This window comes from Manis pentadactyla, chromosome 11 (assembly GCF_030020395.1).
Source record: "Manis pentadactyla isolate mManPen7 chromosome 11, mManPen7.hap1, whole genome shotgun sequence".
NCBI classification, from domain to species: domain Eukaryota; kingdom Metazoa; phylum Chordata; class Mammalia; order Pholidota; family Manidae; genus Manis; species Manis pentadactyla.
In genome coordinates this window covers 116173375-116198636 of record NC_080029.1, presented here as the reverse complement: position 1 = coordinate 116198636, position 25262 = coordinate 116173375, and the positions used below count along the sequence as shown (strand labels likewise).

Genomic DNA, 25262 nt, shown 5'->3' with positions numbered 1-25262 from the left:
TCAAAATGTGTTCCATGAGCAGCATCCGCACCATCCAAGCCTTGCTAGAAATGCAGAATCTGTATTTCCGTAGATCCCCAGGAGATGAGCAAATGTTTTAAAATCTGAAAAGCTGCTTTAAAGACAAGTTGGTGTTGGTTCTGATTTGATTTGACCTGCAGGGCAGCTTGGGCAACAGGATTTTTTAAAAGCTTTCCAGATTATTCTAATGTCCATCCAGGCTGGGGAACCACTGCTCTAACAGTGACGAGGAGGCAAAAGGAAGTCAGCCTGCTCTGCAGCAAGTGCAGCCCCAGGAAATGATGAAGGGCTGTCTCGGGGGCTATGAAGTTCCTGAGCCTCCCCCTAACCCACCGGTGCACCTTTTGCCCAATCCTTTAACATCTGGAGCCCCTTTCTGCCCCCACCCTGCCTCACAGTGATGGCTTTGCAGGTTCCATTCCCATCTGGCTCCCCTGGGTCACCGTGGACAGCCTTGCGTCCTGCCCACCCCAGCTACTCGCCCCTCTGCTCCAGGTCCCGCCCTGTGATTCAGATCAATGCCAGCCTCCACTTTGAGCCACCCAAGATCAACATCTTCCACCGGGATTGCAAACGCACCGGCAGAGATGCCACCTGCCTGGCCGCCTTCCTCTGCTTCACGCCTGTCTTCCTGGCACCCCATTTCCAATTGGGGACAGTTGGTAAACCAGACCCCTCCCCAGTCCCCAAGTTCCAATGTTCCCTGAGAACTTTGCAATTGCTCTGTTTCAAAACCTGGGCTTGCACTGAAATGGGTTTTAAGTGCCAGATCACACCTAGAGCCACCTCTGATGACTGCTAGATGCCCATTGGTGCTGTAATTCCAAGGGGCACAGACGGAATATCATACCAGGATGTGGGGGGCAGTGAGCAGCAGGGACTAATGACAGAGAGGCCAGGGAACAGGAAATGGTCAGGTGCAGAGTTTGGATCAGAACAGGAGTCTGGAAGCAGTGGAGCAAACCGGGGTGTGGAAGCCATGAAGTCTGGGTGCAGAGGAAGAGTCAGACCCAGAAGGGGGAACAGAAAAGCAGGGGCTTAGGCAGATGAAGACCCCGACAGTGGCGGTCAGTGCTCAGAGTGGGTGTGAGTCTGCGGCAGGGCAGTTGCCTTCTGAGGGTCCTTCACTTCCAGCCAGGTGTCTGACCCCTTCCCAGGACAGCCCTGGGCCCAGGCAGCCCCAGAAAGTAATAGCTGCAAGTTCCAGGACCAGGCTGGCCCCTGCAGAAGATTGAGACTTGAGAGAGCTTCTCAGCCAAGGAGCAGGACAAACCAGAGGGATGGGGGTAGGGGCCTGGAGGAACAAAGGCAGGCCTAGGGGCTGTGCTCTTCTTCCAGTTTCTGTCTATGAAAGGGGAAGATTCTAGAAGCTGCTGCACCCAGAGAGCTAGCTAGGGTACAGGCAAAGAGACTGAGTCTTTCCAGGATTTAGCAAAAGATGAGTGTGGTCAAAAGGGAGGAGGCTGCAGGCCTTAAAACCCAGAGCAGAGTGTTAGGTTTGAGGCGCGGACAGGCAGAGCCTGGCCAGAGCTCCCCAGTGTGATGGCACTGGCCCCTGCAGAGCTCTGGCCCAGACCTCATGGGGTCCCCAAGCAGAGGGCAAGGCCCAGAAAGGTGGAGGCAGAGAGGGAGAGGGGCCTTGGCTCCAGGAGGGGCTCAGTGGAGGCATCGCCCTGACCCCTCATCCTCTCTTGTAGCACGTTTGTTTCTCCTCCGTTTCTTCCTTTCTCTTTCCCTTTGTCTCTTCATCACGTCTCCTCCTTCTGTCCCTCTCTTCTCTTTAGCTCCTTCCCTTCCCCTTTCTGACTGTATCTGCATAGGAACTTTCCACCCATACTGGGCCTCATGAGGAGAGAGGAGCTGCTCTTCCCTGGCCAGCCTGGAGGGCTTCCTGAAGGAGGCCGACTTTCCAGAGGCTATTTTAAAAGAGAGGCAAACAGTTTTGGGTGGAAATGTGGCTCCACCTTCATCGTGCCCTCTCCCTCCTCTAGGCATCAGGTACAACATCACCATGGATGAGAGGCGGTACACGCCACGGGCACACCTGGATGAGGGCGGGGACCGAGACACCAACAGGGCTGTCCTGCTCTCCTCCGGCCAGGAGCACTGTGAGCGGATCAGCTTCCACGTCCTGGTGAGCTTGGAAGCATGGCCCTCTGGGCCAGCAGCATCCCTGCCACCTGGGAACCTCCTAGAAATGCACGTTTTCAAGCCGCATCCCAGACTCACTGAATCAGAAACTGTGGGAGGTGGGACTTAGTGCTCAGCGTTTTAATAGGCCCTCCTGGGAATTCTGATGCAAGCTCAAGTGTGAGCGCCACTGCCTTAATACAAAGGAGCCACTCAGGTCAGGAATTAGGGCCCATGGGGGAGGTTTTAGGTGTCTTTTAAATCCCCTTCTTTGCCATGTATACATGGACCAACCTCAGTCACCCCCTAATGTTCGCATGTTTGTCCATTCAATGACTCAACACATTTGTGAAGCCTTTGTCACAGTGCTAGGACTGAGACTTCTCAGGAAGGCAAACACACACAGTGCAATAGTTCAAAGGCCATGTGAGGAGTGGGAGTGACAGGTGTGGACAGAGTGTGCGGATGGGGTAAGGGGCGGGTGGCCAGTGCTCCCTGGCTCCCTGGAGGCTGAGGTGCTGGGGTGTAGGTGCCTGGCCTTGGAGGACAAGCAGGAGCTTGGTGAAACACCCAGGTGGCTGGGTTGACATGTGCAGAGCCAGAGGCCCCTTCCCACAAGGCACACGCCTCAGCTACAGACCCTGCTGGGAACCTCCATCCGCCCCAGGCAGCTCCTCCATCCGGGACTCACCCTGCTTAGAGTGGCAGACACCGTCTCAGTGATCCTGGCCCAGAAACGGATGGCCCCCGGCCCTCACCCGGTCTTTATCCCTCCCACACAGGACACCGCTGACTACGTGAAGCCAGTGACCTTCTCAGTTGAGTATTCCCTGGAGGACCCCGACCACGGCCCCATGCTGGACGACGGCTGGCCCACCACCCTCAGAGTCTCGGTAGGCCCCAGCCTGCAGGGCCTGCCACTCCGGCACATAGTGCACCCCCCACCCCGTCCTCCTCCCAGAAGCCCAGGCCCAGAGGTGCTCTTCCTCACCACGCCCAGCACACCCAGACCATGGCCCTCCCCCCTCCCCTGTGACCCTTGCTGAGCCATATGTTGAGGTTAAGGATCAGGCCTTCCCCTGTTCCAAGTTGCCCGTGTCCCAGCGTAGGGTGAGCACTGAGAGGATCCTGGTGACTCGCAGGACCAGAAGGGGCCTTAGATCTCAGTCACCCTCCCGATCGCCCTCCTCATTTGCCCATTGGTCTGCGGCTTGTTGAATGACTGACTGATTAACAGATAAGCCTCCAGCCTTCGCCTAAATATCCAAAATAAGGGGGCTTTGCTTCCTCATTGGCCGTGGTCCCACCCCATCCCCCAAGCACATTTCTCTAACCCCTGGCTCTAGGGACATCAGGATTTTCTGGTATCCGACACTCAGATGCTCTGTGCATCTGCGACTCCATGGAAAGACCACTCACAGAAAGCTGCAGACAGTTATCAGCTCTGCTCGAGCTGTACTGAAGTGTGGAGAAAATCTGTAAAATGGAATATCTAATAATACCTGAACCCTGAGGGTTTAGGATACAACTTAAAAATACACCACAGTGCTTTTGACCATGACCTGTGAGGTCCAGTCTCTGAGAACTACACAGAATCCTGCCAGAAAACAGCAACCCCACGGCTATGTTCTGACTTGTATTTCTCCAGCGCAAAAGGACTGGATAGTCAACAGCAGTCCTTCTGAAACCCCCTCTGCCCTCAGTCACTCCCGCCATCACCCTCAGCTCCTCCAGAAAACCCCTCGCAGACCTCCCAAACTCCACTGCCCAGCCCTTGACCTTCACAACTTCCCTCTTTTCTCTGGATTCTGTGTCACGAATGGTGAGAGAGGCTGTCCTATGAGGTTCAAGAGAAGGGGAAGAATGGACTGGCAGAGCTGGAATCCCCATCAGTGAGCCAGGACAGGAGAAAAGCTGGGAGCACTAGTCATTAATATTTTTTCCCCATCACAGTAATTAGAAAACTGCTGCAGCAAATGAATGAGGATGTGGAGCTCATTCTGCAAGCACCCCGAAGCCCGTGATGAGGTTAACATTCAAGATGCTCTCTGCCCTGACACACACGATGTCAGATAGCAGGGTGGTGATAGGGGTCATAGGCCAGGTGGAAGACGGGAGTGAGCTCAGGGGAAATATCACCAAGCAATCAGTGGTAGGATGGGGGACTTCCTGGAGGAGGAGGCTTTTGGTTGGCCCTTAAAGCAGAGACAGCATTCAGTCACAGAGATGGGGAGGGTGTGTCTTGATTCCAGGATTGCTGACCAAGGTACAGAAGTGGGAAAAAGCAGGGTGAAGGGGTGTGTAAAGAAGAGGTGAGAAATTGAGCTGAAAAGTCTAGGGCATAGTGTTGAGGGCTTTGAATAGCAGCCAAATTCCTAAAAATTGCGTTAATCTGGGCTTTTATCCCTCAGCAAGTTAGAAACATTCTTCCCCATCACTCCTCTACAACTATTATTCAGCACCTATTCAGCGCCCAGCGCTGTCCTAGGGCGGCAATATTTCACTTCTTAGCAGGATGACCTGTTCCATATATAATTGAGTGTAACAGCAGCTGTCACATTAAATTAAATGTTTTAATCATCTGGATATAAATTTTTCTGAAGATTATGATACAGTTTTCACATTTCTTAAACAGTATGCTGGACAGGGGTTGGGGGGGAAGTTTTGGAGACTTGCAATCACCAGGATGGACACGGGGCTAGCCCACAGCGAAGCCCTCCAGGGCTACCAACGTGTCTTGGACTCTGTCCCTTCACTGACCGTCTCTTTGCCCTGCTTTACGTGGCTCTGCTGCCTTCCTTGCCGGCTGCTGTGTGCCTGCTTCCAGCTGCCATCCGCCCTGTGATGGGAAGCTGAGGGGCGTGCTGGAAAGAAACATGTCTAAAATACAAGCTGTGGATGAGTGAGGCTGGGGGCTCAGTTTTGAGAAAAACTGATGAATGTCAGAAATGCCTTTGTGACACCTGCCTCCCTTCCCCTGGGGTTGGGCTGTGCTCTCAGTAGGGACAGTTGCTACCAAGCTCCAGACTTGAATACCCAACTGCCTGCTGAGCATTTTGCCTCGGGCTCAGCTCCAGGCACTTTGAACTCAACATGCCCCAAAAGTGAATTCAGTGTAAGTGAATGGTGCGGCCATCCTTCCAGATGCTAAGAAAGAAACTTGGCCAACATCCTGGACCCCTTGCTCCCTTAGCCCTGACACAGCCCAGGTCCATCGATCCCACCTCTCAGGTCCCTAACCTGTTCTCTCCACACCCACTCCCACACCAACACCATCGTTGTTCTTGCATGAATGTTGCAGCAGCCTCCTAGATGGCTCCCTGACTCCAGCCTTGATTCTTCCAGTTCATAGCAGCCAAAGGGAGCCTTCAATATCTGGGTTGAAGTATGCCTAAAGCATATCTGAAATGCCTGAAACAGTCAATGAGTCCTGTCAGTTGCAAGGCATAACCTCAAGGCTCTGTAAGAACTGTCCTCACCCATCTCTCCATGTCCTCCACCCCTTACCCATCATTTCTCAAGCTCATCATGCTCCTTCATACCTCAGGACCTTTGCACAGGCTCATCCTTCCTCCCACACTCCCTCTCCTTCTGGTTCAGCCAGCTAACTTGGTTGTCCTTCAGAACTCTGACCTACTGTCACTTCCCTGAAGCCTTTTCTTACCCATCTACAGGCCAAAATAACTGTTTCCTCGTTTCTGCCTCTTCTAGTCCTCATAGATTTCTTTTTTATTTTTTATACATTTCACACTATAATTGTTCACACAACAATCTTCCCCATGATCTGAGAGCAGAAGCCGTGTCTTCCTCATCCCATATCCCCAGTACCAAAGACCTTGCCCCCCACACAGTAGATGATCAACAAATGTTGGCTGGAACCGCTCTGCTAGGTAATGGGAATTGTGTGCTATCAGCTCAGTCAAGAACTGAAAGGGACCCAGAACAAGTTGAGTTTTGAGCCACATTTTAAAGAAGGGAACGTCTATGCACACATGTGAGAAAAGGCAGTGTGGTGTCTGTGAAAAGGGCAGAGAAGACAAAGCCCACATCGAGTGCGGTTGAGCAAGGAGCTGGTGCGCTGTGGGGGTGGCAGCAAAGCCCTGCAGCAAAGAAGGACTGGAGGCTGTGGGTCCCCACTCCAGACACCCACTCCCGGCTCTCCCTGGCCCAGGTGCCCTTCTGGAATGGCTGCAGTGAGGACGAGCACTGCGTCCCCGACCTCCTGCTGGATGCGCACAGTGACCTGCCCACAGCCATGTGAGTTGGCATCTCCCTACTCCTCCCCTGACTCCTTTTCCTTCCCTGCTGGTGGATCTGAGGTTCCCAGGGCCCTGGATTATTTCCTGAACATTCTCCTCATAGGCACTGTGGATCAGACACTGAACTTGAAGCCTGAGTCTAGCCCAGGCTCTGTCTCTAACTCCTGTGTGACCTCAGGCAAGTCCCTTCCCTCTCTGGGCCTCCAGTACCTGCTGTGCAAAATGAACATGACTAGGCTAATCCAACTTCTTCAAACTTTGTTTAGAAAAAGGAATCCTCTCCTTAGAGCCCATCCTGCAAAACAGGTAAAAGGTGGAGACCAGGGACCAGCAGTTCAGGATGCTCGTTCTCCAGCCCCCTGACTAGGTGAACGTTAAGGTCCACTGACTGTCCACTTGAGCTCAATACAAAGGAAACTAGCCCACAGTCCCCTGGAGGAAACAAACTAGCTCCCAAGGAAAAGTAATGAACAATATCCTATTTTAAACTTATGTAATAATTTATGCTCAACTTTCACCCAACTATGAGATGATTTAGATAGAAGACATATATACCATAACATATGCAGTAAACAGAAATAGCACATCCAAACCTTGTGGAAGGATGAAGAAGCAAATATTCTAACCATCTAGGCTAATAATGGGGATTGCCTCTACATTTATCCCTGAGCTTCCTGGCAGCCAAAGCCAAAAGGGGAACGAACACGCAGAGTAGAGAAGTGATACATGAGGAGTGAGGTCTCCCCTGCATGGCCACTCCATCCCCCTGACCCCCAGTGGTCTCTTTCCCGCAGGGAGTACTGCCAGAGGGTGCTGAGGAAGCCCGCGCAGGACTGCTCCACATACACGCTGTCCTTTGACACCACGGTTTTCATCATAGAGAGCACGCGCCGGCGGGTGGCGGTGGAGGCCATGCTGGAGAACAGGGGCGAGAACGCCTATAGCACAGTCCTAAATATTTCACAATCAACCAATCTGCAGTTTGCCAGCTTGATCCAGAAGGTAAGACCTGGGCGACCTACCCAGCCTGCCCGAGGTGAAGGGCAGAGGCTGGAAAGGAGGGGTCCAGACAGGGAGACCGGCTGACTGCACATTAGAAGCACCTGGGAGCCCAAAAGTACCTGTGTCCAGACTTCTCCCGGAGACTCTAATGCTCTGGTCTGAGGTGGGGCCTGGACCGGTGTGGTTTTCAAGCTGCCCAGGCGAGTTCAGGGTGCAGCCACGGCTGAGGGCCACCAGCACAGGGGAGTCAGCCTGTCGGGAACACGAGAAAGAATGTCCATCAGCCTGTGTTCCTGGCCTTCGTTAGGGGCACATGCACACACACCCCATGTGTGAGCCCACCAGGGCACACGCACCCCCTGCATCCTCCAGGCTTCCTGGAAAGGCTCCTCTGTCAGAACCAGTTACCCCCCACTTTAAAGCTTCCCATCATTCCCACTTGCTCTCACCACAAATTCCAAACTCCTTATTGTGGCATTCAAGGCCTGTCCCTGCTTCTCCACCCACCACCCACCACCTGCCACTTCCCTCCCCCTCACTCCCCACACCCGTAGTCCATTGGCCACCCTGTTCCCCAGCACACCTGCTCTTCACACTAAGGCGCTGCCCACCACAGCCCCCTGCCTGGGACTCACCCCTCCTGTTCCTTCACAATTACCATTTGCCGAGGAGGAAACTGAGGCACAGAGAGAGGTGAAGTCGCCTGAAAAGGAGCACCCAGCTAGTAAGAGGCAGAGTGGGACTCCCGCCCAGCAGCCGGCTCCTGGGCCTACACTTCATGGCAGAGCAGAGTGCCTAGCTCACGCTCTCTGGGGTGCCTTCCCCAAGCCCCAGGAGGCCACACCAGCCCTGCAGCCCCGCACAGCCCTCTGGCGCTGCCCCGTGTGTGCTCTGGGGAAGTTGTCGGTGTCTGATGCCGCCCTGTGTGACCCCGAACTCCCAGAGCGCAAGGGCACATACAAGTCCCTCAAGACACATTCATGAGTAAACCTAGGACATCGCTGTCATGTATGGCTGCAGGGGGATCCCAGGTCCCCCCAGACACAGTCTCTGTCCTCAGGGATCTCAGAGTGCTAAGGTGGGGTGCAGAGCACAGGGCAGGGCAGGTGGGGGGCCCTACTGTGCTCACATCCTCCACAGAACCCCCATTGTCGGTCGCCTTGTCAGGCCCTTTGCTGTCCTGAGTGAAGGGGAACAGCCCATCTGGAGATCTTTGAGGTCTTCTCCTGCCCAGAGACTGTGTCTGCCTGAGTTTTAGGGGAAATTGAGCCCCCAAACTGGGTTCCCTTTTCACTGCTTCCCTGGCCCAGACTTCAAAATCCTGTGCCTGTTCATAACCCTAGCGGGAGGAATTGTGGCTCTGTTTCTGCAGCAAAGAAGGGCTTTGGGAACTGAGGGGAGGCAAAGAGGAGTGCGGAACATGTTCTGTAAAGGGCTGTGTCCATACCCGCGATAGGTGGCGTGTGGGGCTAACTGGCGACCTGGCCCCTTCACAGTATGCTACCTGTCCACCCCCAGCCCAGGAGATGCTCACAGCTGGAGATCAGCTCCTCTCCAGTTTCCCTTCCACTCCCCCAAAATCTGGCCAAGTAAAATGCTAGTGGAAAAAGCACCCCTTTGTGCCAAATACAAACATACTTTGTGCATACACATGCAAAACCTGCAAACCTACATATACATCCAGGGAAGCACACATGCTCCATATATATGCAACCAGGCACATGCACACACATGCACCTACATGCAGACCACCACCCACAGTGTCTACACAGACGTGCCTCTACATCCACACATCTATATGCATGCCCAAAGATGTACACAGGTATGTGTCCCTGTGGTGCCCAACCAGGCAGAGCCCACAGCAGGTACAAATAATCATCATAACAATAGGGGCCATGTATGGAGTGCTTACACTGTTCTGGGCATTGAACTCCACACTGCATTTATACACACTGATCACTTAACCCTCCTAACAACTAGATGAGATAGGTACTATCGTCCCCATTTAAGAGAGGAGCAAAATGAATCCCAAGCAAATGAGTGCAGGGTCCGCCCAGCAGCATCACGGCGACAGTCCCTTCCCTCAGGACCTGCGATGAGGGCCCACTGTGCCAGCCCAGCAGGCCCGCACTCCAGACAGACCCAGGAGCCTGCTGGTGTTTCTCCCTTAAACTGCCCGCCTTTCCTCAGCGGAAAGCGGCTGTGGAGTGCCCTGAACCAGGCGTGGGAGGGTTTGAAGGGCGCGGAGCCCCAGAGAAAGAGAAAAGAGAAGGAAGCCCCGCCTGCAAGTCCGCTGGAGGCTCCAGAGGAGCTCCGGGTGGAGGGGAGGCCGCCGGCCCTGCCCTGGAGGGAGGCGAAAGAGAGCCTCAGCAGAGTCCCCCACCAGCCCCCGCCAGGAGGTCGGTCCACAGGCTGCTCCCTGTTATCCTGGGCCACAAAGTCAGGCGAGGCCCAGAAACCTCGCTTCATGACTCAAAAGAGATCCCTCCCGATCCCTCTGAGGGGAAGATGCACAGTCCGCCAAAGGGCTGTGAAGCCAGAAGGCAGCAGAGCAGCCAGAGACGGGAACCTTCCATCCCAGCTCTGCGCCGCGCTCTAGGGGTCTGACTGGCTGCTTGCCGCCTGTAAGGCACATGACAAGGCCTGCATCCAAGGGTTGCTGCAGAGGAAGTGACAGGAGTGACAAAGCAGGCACTGCGTACCCTTGGCACCCCTTGCAGCCCCGCAGCGGGCCCCGCCATGCTTCCAACACCTGAACCAAGCCACACTCGAGCCTCTAGGGCCCCCGGGTCCCAGCTCCCAAGGGCCTGTGCTGCAACCTCAGCTTTCTGGGGGAGGAGGGGGCCTCCAGACCTGGGTCTCGGCCCTGCTAACCAGGGCCCACCTGCTCCCACCTGCCCCCAGGACGACTCAGACGGCAGCATCGAGTGCGTGAACGAGGAGAGGAAACTCCACAGGAAAGTCTGCAACGTCAGCTACCCCTTCTTCCGGGCCAAGGCCAAGGTTGAAGCTAAGGGCAGCGTGGGTGGGGCCAGGGTGGGTACTGGGAGTGAACCCAGAGGACAACAGGGGAGGGATGAGAGGACAGAGGGTGGCTTTAAAGTATGTTAGGTTTTTCTTTCAGAATATGGCATTCAGATGACCTGACTGCCCCCAGGGCTGGCAGCCCCCCCCTCAGGGCTGGCAGCCCCTGCCCCATGAGCACCCAGGCCCCTTCACCTCTGGGGAAACCTGTCCTCTCCCCTCACCATCCTCCCACCACTGCTCGGCCAATTATCCCACTGTCCTTTATGGCAAGTGCTTCCAACCAGCCACTGTCGTGGTGCTGTGCTAGGGAGAGATGGGGAAAAGAACTGAACATTTCTTGAACACCTGCCATGTGCTTAAAAGTGCATGTGAGGGAGTGTAGGGTATGTGAAGGGAGAAAACAGTTGGTCAGGAAAGGGTGGTAAACTCCAGATTGCGGGGCATTGGCGCATCACCCCTGGGCGGTGGGCAGCCCCTGAAGTTTCTCAAGCAAGAGAAGACCTAACCGAGGTCAAGCTGCTTGTAAAGCAGGAATCAGACAGAGGGGAGCCTGAGGCAGGTGCCAGCCAGAGAGAAGAGTATGCTCCCGGGAGCAGGGTCTGCAAGGCTGGGGTGGGGGAGGACATGGGAAAGGGGGTTCGGGCTCCTTGTGGGAACCTCCCCCAGGGGACACAGTCTAGTGTTGGTAATTTTTTCCTATGCTAACAAACCCAGGAGCTCTAGAGTGAAGACCTAGGGGAGCAGCACAGGGCACAAGCTTCCCCACCCCACCTGCAGCCGCTGCCTGGGAAAATGGGGCCCAGATCTCCTTGGGAAACCCCCTGAGGGCCAACCCTGGAAATGCATAAGGGGTCTGTGCAAATGCCCCCAGTGGCCGGGAGTGGGGGGTGGGGGGTGCTGGGGGCAGCCAAGAGGGTCAGCTGTCATAGGGCCGTAGTCAAGGCACCCAGGTCCTGCTCCTGGGCAAAGGCTAGGGGGAGCGCCAGATCTGGGCCGTCGGAGCGGCCAGGGGCTGCTGGACACCGCAGCAGGGGCCATATGCACCTGCCAGGTGGCCCAAGGCACTCCTCAGCCTTCCCCCGGCCCCAGCCCCCACCACAAGCAGAGCAAGCACTGGATGAGGCGGGCTTCCCACTGGCCGCCGACTCCTGCAGCCTGTGGGATGCGGTGATGGCCAAGCCCCCTTCCCACCATCAAGCCCCCCACCCAGAAATTCCTGCAGCGGGAGTCTGAAGCTGGACTTGATGCCTTCTACCTGCCTGTAGTTAAAAACAAAAAAGGAGAAGGGAGAGAAGGGCTGGCCCCACAGCCAGGAAACCCCATCAGAGTTGTCACCTCAGCAGCGCCCAAGCCGGGCTCACGTGGCTCCAGCACCTGAGCCTCCCTCCCCCGCCCATTGCCAGCCAGCAGAGCCCACCCGAGCGGGCAGGGGCTGGGAGGGGTGAGCCAGGTCAGGTCCACACAATGGCTGGACGCACCATTCCCAGCCACCCCAGCTCCCGCGATTTCTTCCTTGCAGGTGGCTTTTCGTCTAGATTTCGAGTTCAGCAAATCCGTGTTCTTGCACTACCTGGAGATCCGGCTTACAGCGGGCAGGTCAGGACCTCACGGCTCCTCCCTCCCAGCCCACTCGTCTGGGTCCTCTTCTTCTGCTGGGAACCGCACCTCCCCACACTGACTCCCCCACCGAGCCCTGTGCCACACTGTCCCTATCTGGGAGGCCCTGGGGACGGTCCCCAAGTGTGGGCCAAACTGCTGCCTGCTGCACTGCCATCATCCTTCATTCTTGGGCAGCTGGGATATACGTAATGCCACCCTTACCTTTATATAGCACTTTACAGAACACTGTACATACAATATCTCAGTCATTCCTCACAGCAGACCCTTAAAATAGGCAAAGCAGGGGCTATTTCCCCTTCCTCCCAAGTGATAGGAAAGAAAAAAAAAGGCTCAGAGAGGTTGAGTGCATTTCCCAACACACAGCATGTAAATAGTAATACAGCTGAGACCTGAGCACCGGTTGTCCTACCCCTTATCCGTGCTCTTTCTGTCATGTTATCCTGTCTCTCTTCAGACATTTTTCCATTTTTAAAAGCCCCCCCTTATTCTGTGCAGGTCCGTCTGTCTTTCTGTCTCCCAGCCCTCCTGAGGTACTTCCTGTAGGTTGATACCATGAGTCACCTCTAGTCGGCAGTAAACACACTGGGGGCTGGGAGGGCCTCCGGCTATTCTGGAGCCTTGTGAGCCCTCCTGAGAACTTCTCCACACTGAGACATAAATCCCGCAGGCCCCTGGAACACCAGCATTCCAACACACATGTGCACACACATGTCAGTGGTTCGGGGAGCACTGGGGATCATCCTGGCTATAAACAAATTGTGCATTTTGGTGACATTCTCATTTGAACTTGACATGGGACAAAGTTTGTAAGATGCACTGACATCTTAAGGCCTCCCCATGCTCTTCCTTGCTCCCAGAAGACACAATCAGTCGGGAAGATGAATGCACTTGCATCATCCTGCCTCTGACCCCAGGGGGTGAATTAGGCGTGTCCTGAGGGGGTCGCTGGGGCGTCTGTGCCTGTCCGGTATCCCTTTTCTAACTTATCACCTATCTTGGGTAAGTCTTCCAAAGAAAATAAAACTCAGTGTGTGTAACGAGCAGACATCATATATTCATATGTCTAAAATGATTTGCCCGTGGTAGGGCAGAGTCTCAGATACAAATGGAAACGTATTTGACAAACCTCCCTCCAATGAGCCAACCTTTGGGAGCTGCCTCACCCCTAGTCAGCTCAGTGGGGTGCTCAGGGGCAAATAAATTCTGCTCCTGCGAACCCCTCACTGACTCTCCTTTCCCCGGGGTGGAGCTGCAGCCCTTCTCCCATGGGCACCGTCTGCCTTCGGGCCCACAGCACAGGCCTGCCATCTGTGGATGAAGAGGCCAGCACGGAGGACACACAGGCAGTCTGTGGCTGAGCCAGCCCCACCCTCCCCTCCCGAAGCCGGCCCAGACGCCTGGCGCCCCACAGGCCCCAGGAAAGCTCACGTCACTCCCCAGCAGTCCCCCTGCCCCTCCTGGCCCGCCCCCTCCGAGCAGACACCTCAGGTCCCCTTGCGGCTGCCCCAGAAGAGCCAGGATGTGCCCTGTCAGTCTGACCCAGGGCCCGCCGGCTGCAGAGGGCCATCCGGATGAGCCCGCTGAGCAGGGCAGAGGGCAGGCCAGCCCCTCCTGACCGCTGCCTGACTCTCCTCACAGTGACAGTGACGAGGACGAGAGCACCAAGGGAGACAACACGGCCCTCCTGCGCTTCCACCTCAAATATGAGGCTGATGTCCTCTTCACCAGGTGGGCTGTGGCCCTGGGCCCCGGGGGGGAGGCATGGGAGGGGTGATGCCCCAGTAGGATGGGTGCCTTCTCGGGCCCCATCAGAGCTGGAGGTCCCGGTGGCCAGGTCCCGGGCTGAGGGCACGTGAGATGGAGCCAAGTGTGTCCCTGCGGGGTCAGGGTGCAGCCCCTCATCCGTGGTGGGGAAGTGGTGTCAAATAGGGAGCTCCCAGCAGGCCGGAGGGGGAGAGCCAGACATCCGGAGGCATCCACCCCAGGTCCAGGCAGTAAGTGGGGACCTGGTCTGGAGAGAATTTTAGAACAGTAATAAAAACCTACTGAAAGTCCATCTGCTTTTCATTACCACCTTGCACCAGCAGTTCTAAACAGTGCCAGGGAGAAGCTGCTCCTCCACAATGGACAGGCTGTTGCCAGCGTCCCCTCCCCTCGGTATGCCACTGGCCCCCCATCTGTCCTCTGAGAGCTCCCAGGCAATTGGAAAAGTCAGGATGTAACAGCAAACACACCGAAAGAAAGTTCAGGCCCTCCATGGCCACCACTGGGGACTGGAATGGTGCATAGGGGGCAGATTCATGCTCAAAAGAGGCCATGCCCCTGGGCAGAAGCTAGGGCCGGGGTGCCAAAGAACTGCCTCTTATTCGTGCCCACCCCGCACCTGAGGCAGATGCTGCTGACTGATCTCAGCATCTATGCCTGCTGAGCCTCAGAATCCTTCCCAACACAGCACTCCCAATGGACACAAGAGGAAACCTATTTCTTGTGGTCTAGTGGGAGACAGGCGGATGCCCACACCCTCTTCTGTTCATTTATCCATCTGGCCAACACTGACTGAGCTCACGGCGGCCCTGTCCTCTGTCCCTGCAGGAGCAGCAGCCCGAGCCACTACGAGGTCAAGCCCAGTAGCTCACTGGAGAGGCAAGACGGCATTGGGCCTCCCTTCAACTGCGTTTTCAAGGTAAGGCTGGAGGGGAGTGAGGCAGAGAGGGAAGGACACGGCTGAGGCTCCCGCACTTGGGCGGGGAGGAATCTGGCATCATTACTAGTGCTTGGGGTTCAGCTTCACCCCTGTCACCCACTCACTGTGTGACTTCAGGCAAGTCCCTTCCCATCTCTGGGCCTTTCAGTCCTCATGCAGAAAATAAGGGCTGGACTGGAAAGATGTATCAGTGAAGATAAAGTGTGGCTGCCTATAATTTGTGTTTTTTTGGTCTAAATGCACTGGGATTTATTCTCTCCCATAAAGAAGTCCAGAGTTGGCATCTGCGCAGTTACCCAGGATTGGTCTCCTGTCTGTCCACCATCCTAAACATGCTGTTATCAACCTCAAGTTCACCTCACAGTCCAAAATGGATGCAGCTCCAGCCCTCACATTCTCATTCCAGGAAGAAGGAAGGGGAGCAGAGCAGGCTCCTTGCTCCCTTAAGGAACTTCCCTGGCAGTTCCTCCCAATTCCGGTTGCCTCCCGTTGTCCAGAATGTTGTGATTCAGCTGTAAGGGGGGCTAGAAATGCAGCTTCTTGCCCAGGTTTCTCTACTAAGGAAGGAGGGAGACGGACAGTAAGGAAGCTGCTCGCAGTCTCTGCCGCAGCGGGGCCCACAGCCTCCACCACCCCGAACCGCCGTGTGAGAGCTGGGGGGCTGGCAGCTGGAAACCACTTGAGACACACTGGTGACTGGGTGGCTCACGCGAGAGCCGTCCGGCAGCCTGCCCCAGGCCACACAGCTCAGGCGGTGGCAGCCCAGTCTCTCTGATTCCAAAGCCCTGCTTGTAACACTGCTGCTCTGACACCACGTGTGTCACGGCCAGAATGTGAACTATCACACACTCACCATTTATATCTCATTAATTAACGATTTTCTCTCGTAATAAGCTCATGGCTGTCACCATCTCCACCCTGACCTCTGTCCAGGGTGCTCCAGCACCAGGCCACAAAATCCCCACAGCCACAGGAGGTTGAAGATGGAAGCGACCTTGCCCTCCCGCTCCTGCCCCCACTGGCTGGTCCTTTGCCCCCAGGAGCCCACCTTCTTTCAGAGCTTTTCCAAAATGTCATCTGCACAGCACTGCAGCCATGACTTGGCAGAGCCTTAGAGCTCCTACAAGGAACAAGCCAGGGGCCCTGAAATTCCCAGGCCTGGCTGGGGGATTGTCCCTTTGGACCTTGTCCTCCACACCCCCAACTGCTGCTGGGTGTACCGACACCTCCCGTCTCCGGCCACAGATCCAAAACTTGGGCTTGTTCCCCATCCACGGGGTGACAGTGAAGATCACCGTTCCCATTGCCACCAGGGGCGGCAACCGCCTGCTGATGCTGAGGGACTTCCTCACCGAGCAGGTACCCAGGCCCTCAGGAGCCGGCCTAGGGAAGGGGGCCAGAAGGAGACCCACATTCCCCTGGGTGTGCCCCGATCCTCAGACCTCGGCTCCTTCGCCCAGGGCCGGGGCCACCAGGCTTTCCCTGGGGAGAGGAGGAAGGAGTCCCTAGGAGCTGAGGGCACCCGTGCTCTTGTGCGGCCGGCTGTGTTTGTCCCTTACGCAGGTGAACGCGTCCTGTAACATCTGGGGGAACAGCACCGAGTACCGGCATGCCCCGGTGGAGGAGGACTTGCGCCGAGCCCCACAGCTGGTGAGGGTCCCCGTAGCAGGGCCGTGGGCACTGGGAGGACGAGCGCTGCCCTAGCTCCAGGGGCCCTTCCTCTCCTCAGACAGTAGCTGTCAGTACGAAGTTCTCGTGCACCTATAGGTGCCCAGCCTCGAACCAAGAGGAAACAGCATGAGGAAAAGATACTTGTTGCCCTTAGCGAGCAAAGCATCTGGCAGGAGACACAAGAGTGAGTGCCGAAGAGGCCAGGGAACAAGCCTGCGGGAGGTGTCAGCAGAGTGACAGTGGGAGCAGATGGCCCCCAGTAAAGGAACAGGGACAGTGGATGTGCACCTGTGCAGGGCAGAGCCGGCGGGGTGTGGATTGGCGGAGGGACGGGGAAGGGGAAGGAGCCAGAGGAGCGGCCTACGGAGGCGGAACCACAGGCCTGTCTGCTGGGGCGCCCACGCCCCGGAGATAAGGGCGGCTCAGCTTCACCTCCCCAAGCCTCCCTGGGACGCCTGCTACTTGCCGGGCACATGTGCCCACGGCTGCCTCAGTCCCCAGATGACAGGTGCCAAGCGTGCTTTCACTCTCCCGCACCCAGACAAAAATCTTAGCTGTTCCGGTTTTATTTCCCCAAACAAGTGCCTCACACAAAGCACTTTCTGAGTGCTTCACTGAGGTAGGAGCGCACAACTCAAGGCCTGGGCCCAGGTGGGGTTCAAGTGGCTCCAAAGAGGGACACAAATGCCTTTTCCCTAGTAACTTGTAATTATTCCACGATTTGTTTGGGTTTTCTATTAAGATGCTATCATCTGCAAACAATAATAGTATTAGCTTTCGCATTCAATCCTTAAAAATTGTTTTTCTCATTTTATTGCTCTGGCTAAGACCAGGTTAATGGTAAATAGAAATGATGACAGTCGTCTTGATCCTGACTTTAAAGGAATAATTTTTGATTTTTCATTATTAAATATGACACTTGCCATAGGTGTTTTATAAACACCCTTTAGTCAGATTCAGGAAGTTCCCTTGGAGTTTTTATCATAAACAGAAGCTGGATTTCCTAAAATGCTTTCTCTGCATCTGTTGCAGTAATCACACCACTTTCCCCTTTAATCTGTCTGTATGGTGATGACATTTATAGGATCCCTAATGTTAACCAAAGTTCTGTTCCTGGAATATACCCAACTATGCACAACTTCAAAAGGAGCATCAGATATACCTTGTCCTCCAGCCACCCCCTGGCTGCCCCAAGCCACGTGTCCCCCACTCCCCACCTCTCTCCTGTCCCCTGCCCCTCTGCCCATCCCACTTGCTGAAGAAGAGCAGCTGAGCCATCTCTCTGGAGGCCCAAGCCCCCGCTTCCGTCTCAGGTCACGTCTAGGCTAGCTGCCTCCCCCTGCTCCCCAGAGCCCGGGTGCTCACCCCGAGACCCTCCTTCTCTTTTAGAACCACAGCAACTCTGATGTAGTCACCATTACCTGCAACGTGAGGCTGGCCCCCAACCAGGAAATCAGTTTCCACCTGCTGGGGAACCTGTGGCTGAGGTCCCTAAAAGCTGTAAGTAGAGCACCCGGGCTAGGCTGGAACGAGAAAAGGGAAAGGGGTGAGTGTGGGGGGTGTCCTGCCTGGGGAGGGGCCGGCCTCTGACAAGGCCTCTCATTGTGCAGCTCAAGTACAAGCTGATGAAAGTCACTATCAATGCAGCCTTGCAGAGGCAGTTCCATAGTCCTTTCATCTTCCGCGAAGAGGATCCCAGCCGCCAGGTGAGCCCCTGGGAACCCCGCAGACCTGGGCTTGGGCCAGCCAGCCTGGGAAGGGGCCGCCCCTTCCCCTCCCCTGGAGTCTCCCTACACCTTCTGCCCATGGGATCCTGCAGGAGAGGGACGGACAGGTCTGCCTGCACTTAGTTCAGCATCAGAGGGGAGGACAAAGCAAGACAAATAGGCATTCGGGGCAGAAGTGGGGAGGCGGCCAGCAGCAGACATTTGCCCAGGGCTGGGGGCACCAGGCTCTGCAGCAAAGCAGCCCCACGGAGGCAGAGGAAGGAGGGGAGCCTGAGTATTCTGCACTAAAGGAAACTGACCCTGGAGCCCCAGCCCACCGGACATGGGGTGGCTCGCTGACTGGCTCTGCCAGTGGTGGGGCTGCATCTTAGGCAGGCTGGCAGCCTAGAGTCCCCAGCCCACCGCTCTCCTCCCCATCCATTCACACCACGAATCTAATGGAATGCACGTGGCATGTGCTTTAGAAGTCGGCTGTGAACTGAATTTGTAAAGATCAAGGGATAGGAGATGTCTGTGTACTGAGACTCTTTTTGAATTGGGTAAAACCAGACTTTAGCAGATCAGATTGGCTTGAATCGCGGTCCAGGAAAGGGGTGAGGCTCCATGTGGTGCTCTCCTGGGAAAATGAGAGGTTGGGGCTCCAAGAAAAGTCCAGTCCCCTGGGAAGAGACAGGCGCCTCTGGCGTGGGACACTGCTGCCCTCCGCTGGTCATGTCCCCAAACCTCAGCCTGGGCTCCCAACGAGCATTCCTGTACTACACGCCCAGTTAACGCCAGCCCCACCCCAGGAGACACTGCAGAGCAAACAGGCCTGGTCAGGGAGCCAGACCTAATAAAACCCACAAATATCAACCACGAACAGGGTGGCGGGAAGACAGACAGAGGGACAGCAGGTGCAGGAGCCCAGAACAGCCCTCCGGAACCCTCCTAAGCAGCAGTTTTATTTGCTCATTCATTCAGCGTGTTTTCCTCCTGTCACTCAGGCCACCCAGAGATGAACTGGGCAGACGAGGGATGAGGAAAACAAAGCATGGGTGCGATCTGGGGTGAGCACAGCTGCTGGGGTTGGAGGGCAGTCAGAGGAAGGAATGTCTAGGGAAAGCTTTCTGGGGACAGTCCACTTGAACTGACTCTTGCGAAGTACGTTGCAACTCTCCAGGCAACCAAGAAAGAAGAGGCATGCACGGCACAGGCACCCACACACATGCACAAACTACCCCTCTTTTTACATGGGTCTTTTCTCCTCCTTTTACTCCCCCACTACCACCAGAAAAATTCCCCTTATACTCCCTAGATACCTCACTTTTGGAAATCCAGCAACCCAAAACATAAGCCCTTGTTGGCTTGGCTCTGTGCTGGGTGCCAAGGGTGGGAAGGAGAGCAAGTCTCAGCCCTCATGGATGGGAAGAGAGTATGTGTGGGACCTGCCCCGTGGTGGACCCTAACTACGTGCCTGGTCCTCTAACAGACACTTCAGTGTCATCTTCCCCACTCCTGGCAGCACTCTGAGGTTTACACCCAACCCCTGTTTTTCAGATTTGGAAACTGAGGCTATGTGAGATAAAGCAGAAGGGTAGCAGTGCCTTGCCTCAAGCAAGCAGTGGGTCAGTGGCAGAGCCAGCACTCTACCATGCTGCCTCAGGGGTTCATTTGTTCAGTCAGTCAACTCACTGACTGAGCTCCTCCTGTCCCCAAGCACTGCTCCAGGCACTGAGGAGAGAGCCATGAACAAAACAGATAAAGCCCCTCGTAGGATGTCCTGGAGCTGACATTCTACATGGGAAGAAAAGCAATAAACAGAAAGATATACAATGTTAAGTGGTGATAAGATCTGCCCAGAAAAACACGGCACATAATGGGTGGAGACTCAGGGGTGCTAAGTTATGCAGGGAGATTGAGAAAAGTCTCTCCAATAAAGTGACATCAGACAGAGATTAAGAGGAACTGGGGTGTTACATGGCTATCTGGGGGGAAAGCCCCGCTGGCAGATTGAACAGTGATGCAAAGGCCCTATGACCAGGCATGTGCTTGGCATGTTGGAGGCCAGATGCTGGCAGGCTTGGGGCACAGAGAGCCAGGGAAGAGCAGGAGATGAGACCAGCAAGGTAAGCAGGGCCAGCGAGCGTGGGACCTTGCAGGCCAGGGCAAGGACTCTATTTTTGCCTCTGAGCGAAATGGGAAGACACAGGGGCTCTGAACAGAGCAGAGTGTAAATCTGCCAGAGAGAACTGACTGTGGGGCGAGGCAGTCAGCAATCCAGATGGAAATGAGGGTGCTCAGTCCAAGGAGATCGCCCTGGGGGTGGGAGGAGTGGCCACATCCTGGCCTTTCTAAGGCAGAGAGACAGACTCCGCTGGAGTGCCCATGGGTGTGAAATCAGGAACCCAGTGACAAAGACAAGGTGTCTGGCCTGAGCGCGGCAGGGAAGGACACTGCCGTCATTTGCCCCGATGGGGAAGACTTCGAAGGAACAGGTTTGAGAGGGAGGAGTGGGATCAGGGTTTGTCACGGAGCCTCCTAAAGATGCCAGGCAGGCCAACTGGGCAGTTGGATATGAGTGCAATTCAGTGGGAAGCCCGGGGGAAGGCAGGCACAGGGGGCAGTCAGCGTAGAGACAGTGAGAGCCCTATGACTGAGTCTGTCCAGGGCTGCATCGGAACTTCCACAGCTCAGCGCTCTTTTACCGCCGGGGACCCTTCCTCCACAAAAATGTTCAATTATTATTTTAGGACCATGTCTGTATAAAGACAAATATAGTCCAGGCAAGACTGCATTCATTTTTTTCTCCTAATTTTAAAAGAAGTTAGAACATTTTCATGGGCTCCTAAAAAGTGGTGGACCCTGGGCACCATGCCCACCAAGCCTGCCAAGTAAGTCCTGAGTTACCAGGGAGTGACCGTAGATAAAGAGGTGCAAAGACAGAACACCAGCAGCTAGAAGTCTGGGAGACAATGAGGTCGCATCAGGGGAAACAAGAAAGAACGGTCCACACTGGCAGGAGGAGCAATCAGGGAGTGTGGGGCGGCCCGAGGCCCAAGGCAGAAAGTGCCCCACAAGAGGCAGGGTCTCCTGGGGAGCTTAACTCAAGTGTCCCCTGTGCAGGAGCCAGGAGCTCTGAGGCTGGGCACCGCCCGTCCCTCCAGCATCTCCCTGGGGAAGGGGATGCAGCTCTCCGACCAGGTGCCATCTGTGTCCTACCTCAGGCTGCCCCCCGGGCCCCAGGACAGTAGTGCTGCTGACCTGGCCCCCTCCCTCCCCGTGCAGATCACATTTGAGATCTCCAAGCAGGAAGACTCACAGATCCCCATCTGGATCATCCTGGGCAGCACACTGGGGGGCCTCCTGCTGCTGGCCCTGCTGGTCCTGGCGCTGTGGAAGGTGAGGGCCCCTAAAGGACGGGGCTGGGGAGCCGCAGCCTGGCTGGTTGGCCCAGGCTGGGGGTTCCAGCCTCTGGGCTCTGGGGCCAGTCCCCGCATTCTCCTGTTCAGGGGAGCTGGCACCCACCCAGACTCCTCTCCAGAACTTACCTGCTACCTGAGTGAGCACCCTCACCACAGCAGGCCTATTGACTAGGACCACCAGAGGGCACTCAACCTATGGCTCTGAACCTTCTGAGAACCGGATGAAACCTAGGTTTCTAATTATCAGAAAAAAAGCAAGTACAGACAACTATGAAATTTCTCCAGCAAGGTCAGGATGTTAACAACACTCCCACCAAAGCCCTCTTTGTCTCTGAGCCTCAGGTTAGAATCCCTGGTCTCAGCCTGAGGTGAGGGAGGCCCAGAGAGTGGTATTGGCTGGGGCAGGGTCACACAGCATACTTCTGGCCTCCTGACACAGGCTCCATCAATTCCATTCCAGCCCCGTAACCTAAGTGGTCCACTGTGTGGCCCACCAAGGGAGTCCTGAGGGTCCGCGGATTAGCTGGGGGATTCAGGGAAGGCTTCTGAGGGAAGCTTTAGGAGGGTTGGTTCGGGGAGAGCAGGGAGGGGAGCCAGGCCTTGTCCACCCTGCCCACCCCTAAGACTTCTTCCCTTGCCTCCCCACAGCTTGGCTTCTTTAAAAGTGCCCAGCGCAGGAGGGAGCCCAGCCTGGATCCCACCCCCAAAGCTCTGGAGTGAAGCTCCAGAGGAGGCTGCGAGTTGATGGGGGCCAGGAGGCAGGGCCGGGCAGGGTGCAGGCCCCGGCCCACGGCCCACCGAGCTGGGGTGGAGAGGACCGCCAGCTCGCTTTGCACTTGATCTCATCTCCTGAGAGACGGACAGAGCCTGCTCCCTCTGAAGGGAACTCAGACCAGTTTTAGGAGGGACTGCTCTACTGGGAGGCGAAGACACCTCCAACACAGAACCCTAGGGATTCAAAGGGGCAGCCCCTCCAAGGCACAGCCCAAAGCCTTCCCCAGGGTCTGTGGAGGTTTGTTGCCCCAGCCACTAAGGTGCTAGGAATCCCTACCCTCAGAAGAACCCCCGAGAGGAAGATTGCAAATGCAAACCCACTCTGCACACCCCAGGCCTCTAGTTTTAACTGGACCCAGTGGGCCCGCAGAATTCCGTCCTGTCCTCCCACCCCTGCTGCCGAAGGCCCTGAGTCACGCCCACCTGAGTGAACCCGACCTAAGGGCTAGGTGGTGAGCTGCTGCCTAGGCATGAGAAAAGGTTCTGGGGCATGGAGATCTGACGGATGGGCAGTGGGACCCAGGGTACGATACGGGGCGCCACCACCAGCTGGGGAGGCAGCTCACGCTGACCTCCACCAGCACAGGCCCCTCCGCAGCCCCCGCTGCCACCCCTCCGCGCCGCTTTTGTTCCCGGGTACCTCGCAAGATCGTGGGGATGATGCAAACCCTAGGGCTCAGCATTCCCAGGTGGCCTTCCTGGCAGCCTGCCACGGCCCGCCGGCCTGGATGCAGGGTGGGCAGCAAGGCAGGGGTGGGGATCCTCCCTCCCCGCACCACGGCCTCCCTGCACACGCATGAGCCCACGCACACAGCCTCCCATCCGCCCACTAGTGCATGGCAGGCTCTGCAGCGCTGAGGGGTCCTCTCTGACATGAAGTGAATAAAGCTGGTGCAGGGACCCCTGGGCCTGTGCAACCTCAGTGGCAAAGAGCTGACCTGCTGGCCCATGGGACAAGTCCAGGGGTAGAGCCCCGAGGACAAGAAGGACGCCTGGTGCCCATTGGAGTAATTTATGCCTTAACCTTGTTTTGAGGTAGCAGTGAAAGGGGGATATGTCAATGGCATTTGTCCCCCTGTCCAATACGACCTTTACTGTCGTAAATATTTTTAAGAAATTAAAAAAAAAAAAATACGGTGCTTAAAAACAACCAAAGCGCTGATAACCCATTCTGTGGGCAGAGAGTCACATAGCCAGCCACACTGTTTTCTTTGAAGGACAGGAGATGGAAGAGGGGCTCCCTGGATCCCTCCCATTATCTGAATATTGGGAAGGGACTTGTCTGCCCTTTGCTCCCTCCAATAGGCCCTCCAAGTAGCTGCCCGGACTGGGTGCACATCTCCAGTAACGGAGCACTCCTTCCTTCCAAGAACACCCGTTCTATCTTTGGCCAGTTTGCATGGCTGGAACCCTTGTGTCACTGTGGCTTCTCCCTCTTAGTTCCAGCTCTTCTCTCTCAGGCCTCCCTGACTTCTCCAGGCTAGAATTTCAGTGCTGACCTTCTTACACCCTGACTTCAAGCTTCCTCACCTTTACACACAGGCTGCTCTTAAACCAAGTTGTCCCCATTCTATCCCAAGAAGCCGTTAGTAGAATCTTAGTAATTATTTGATCTTGTTCCCCAGAGATGAGGACACTCAGAACCAAAGAAATTAAGAGATAACCCTACATTCCACAGCAAAATCCAGACTAATCCCAGGATTGCTCTCTCTCAAGCCAGACTATCATTCTAGCCCAGCCTTGGAAGGGCTTAGTGAAGGAGCAGAAGGATTTAATATACAGTAACTCTGGATGGGAACATCTTTTTCTCAAATGCTGAAACCAAAATCAGAAAAGTTTTAAAACCATGTTTCATTTAGTCATTACTCTCATGAATGGAGTAACCTGGCTGAAAGAGAATTGATGAACCCACACTCAAAGTGCAGCGTTTGATTTAGCACCAAGTCACCTGTCAAACCATCAATGCTTTAAAAAACGCTTTTATGTGAAATCTGGCTTTCAGAGAATGGCATTCACATTTTTTTTTTAATTGCCATGTGCAACCATACTGCAGGCCAAACAAAATATATCTGCAGGTCAGATACAGCCCCATGATTGCTGCATTGCCCCTCTGGACCCTCAAAGGCAGCCTTTATCCCCAGGACACCACAGTCCCTCCACGGCCTCCCCCAGCCCTACACCAAGAATAACTAAATGGTCAAAAGGTAGAAAAAATAGGAGGCTTGTATTTCCAAGGCCTTCGGCCCTCACATTGTGTGTCTCTCATCTCATCTTTTTCTTATCAATTCTCCCTTTTTGAATTTATTTGCTCTGGGGTACAAATTTGCAAGACCGGCCTTAAGAATGCCCGGTAGGGCAAGCAGAGAAGCAGCATGTTACAGGGAGCAGAGCCTCATGCTAGAGCTGTTTCTTAGGCCTAGCTGCACCTTATAATCACCTGGGGGCTTTAAAAGATACCTATGCAAGGGCCCACCCCAAGGACTCATATTCAATTGGTTGGGACAAGGAGCAGAGCATTGTTTTTGTTTCAAAGTTCCCCTGGTGACTCTAATGTGCTGAGAGTAGAGGTCAACATGTGGGTGAATACTTGGTTAGAAAACAAACAAATAAGAGGTTAACATGCAGAGGTGATATTCCATGAGTAACGAGAACTGTGCCATCATAATAATGTTGCTCAAGTTAACTTGACTCCAGCCTGGAGTTTGGAAGACTTTCTTGTTCCAGCAAGTCTCCAGGGTCATATTTGCCTCTGGTTTCACCCAGTTCTCCATGGTCCTCAGAGCCCAAGGGGCCCTCAAAGAGTTGGGCACATTTGCTGTTGTCTGGGAGAGGAACAGCTGTCTCTGAAGCCATTGTGGCACTTAGTGGTAAGGAGCCCAAAATGCAACACTAAATCAACATTAAAACTCATACTGTGGTTCATAGA

The 25262-nt window shown here is 55.2% G+C and overlaps 1 protein-coding gene across 4 annotated transcripts in view; it reads left to right on the top strand.

Moving 5' to 3' along the window:
• Positions 1-25262, top strand: part of ITGA11 (integrin subunit alpha 11) — a 114079-nt gene extending 88817 nt beyond the window's left edge. Inside the window, exons 16-30 of one of the 4 annotated variants that reach the window (XM_036932327.2) lie at positions 517-683; positions 2013-2155; positions 2934-3044; positions 6323-6408; positions 7205-7412; positions 10317-10415; positions 11959-12035; positions 13698-13787; positions 14652-14742; positions 16009-16122; positions 16327-16413; positions 17824-17934; positions 18045-18140; positions 21426-21539; positions 22211-25262. In XM_036932327.2, coding sequence (XP_036788222.2) covers positions 517-683; positions 2013-2155; positions 2934-3044; positions 6323-6408; positions 7205-7412; positions 10317-10415; positions 11959-12035; positions 13698-13787; positions 14652-14742; positions 16009-16122; positions 16327-16413; positions 17824-17934; positions 18045-18140; positions 21426-21539; positions 22211-22282 — 1666 coding nt within the window. In that variant the 3' untranslated portion in view covers positions 22283-25262. Of the gene's footprint in view, positions 1-516; positions 684-2012; positions 2156-2933; positions 3045-6322; positions 6409-7204; positions 7413-10316; positions 10416-11958; positions 12036-12554; positions 13203-13697; positions 13788-14651; positions 14743-16008; positions 16123-16326; positions 16414-17823; positions 17935-18044; positions 18141-19697; positions 21143-21425; positions 21540-22210 lie in introns of those variants that run through there. The other 3 variants (XM_036932328.2, XM_036932329.2, XM_057488923.1) reach the window with 3 other exon arrangements.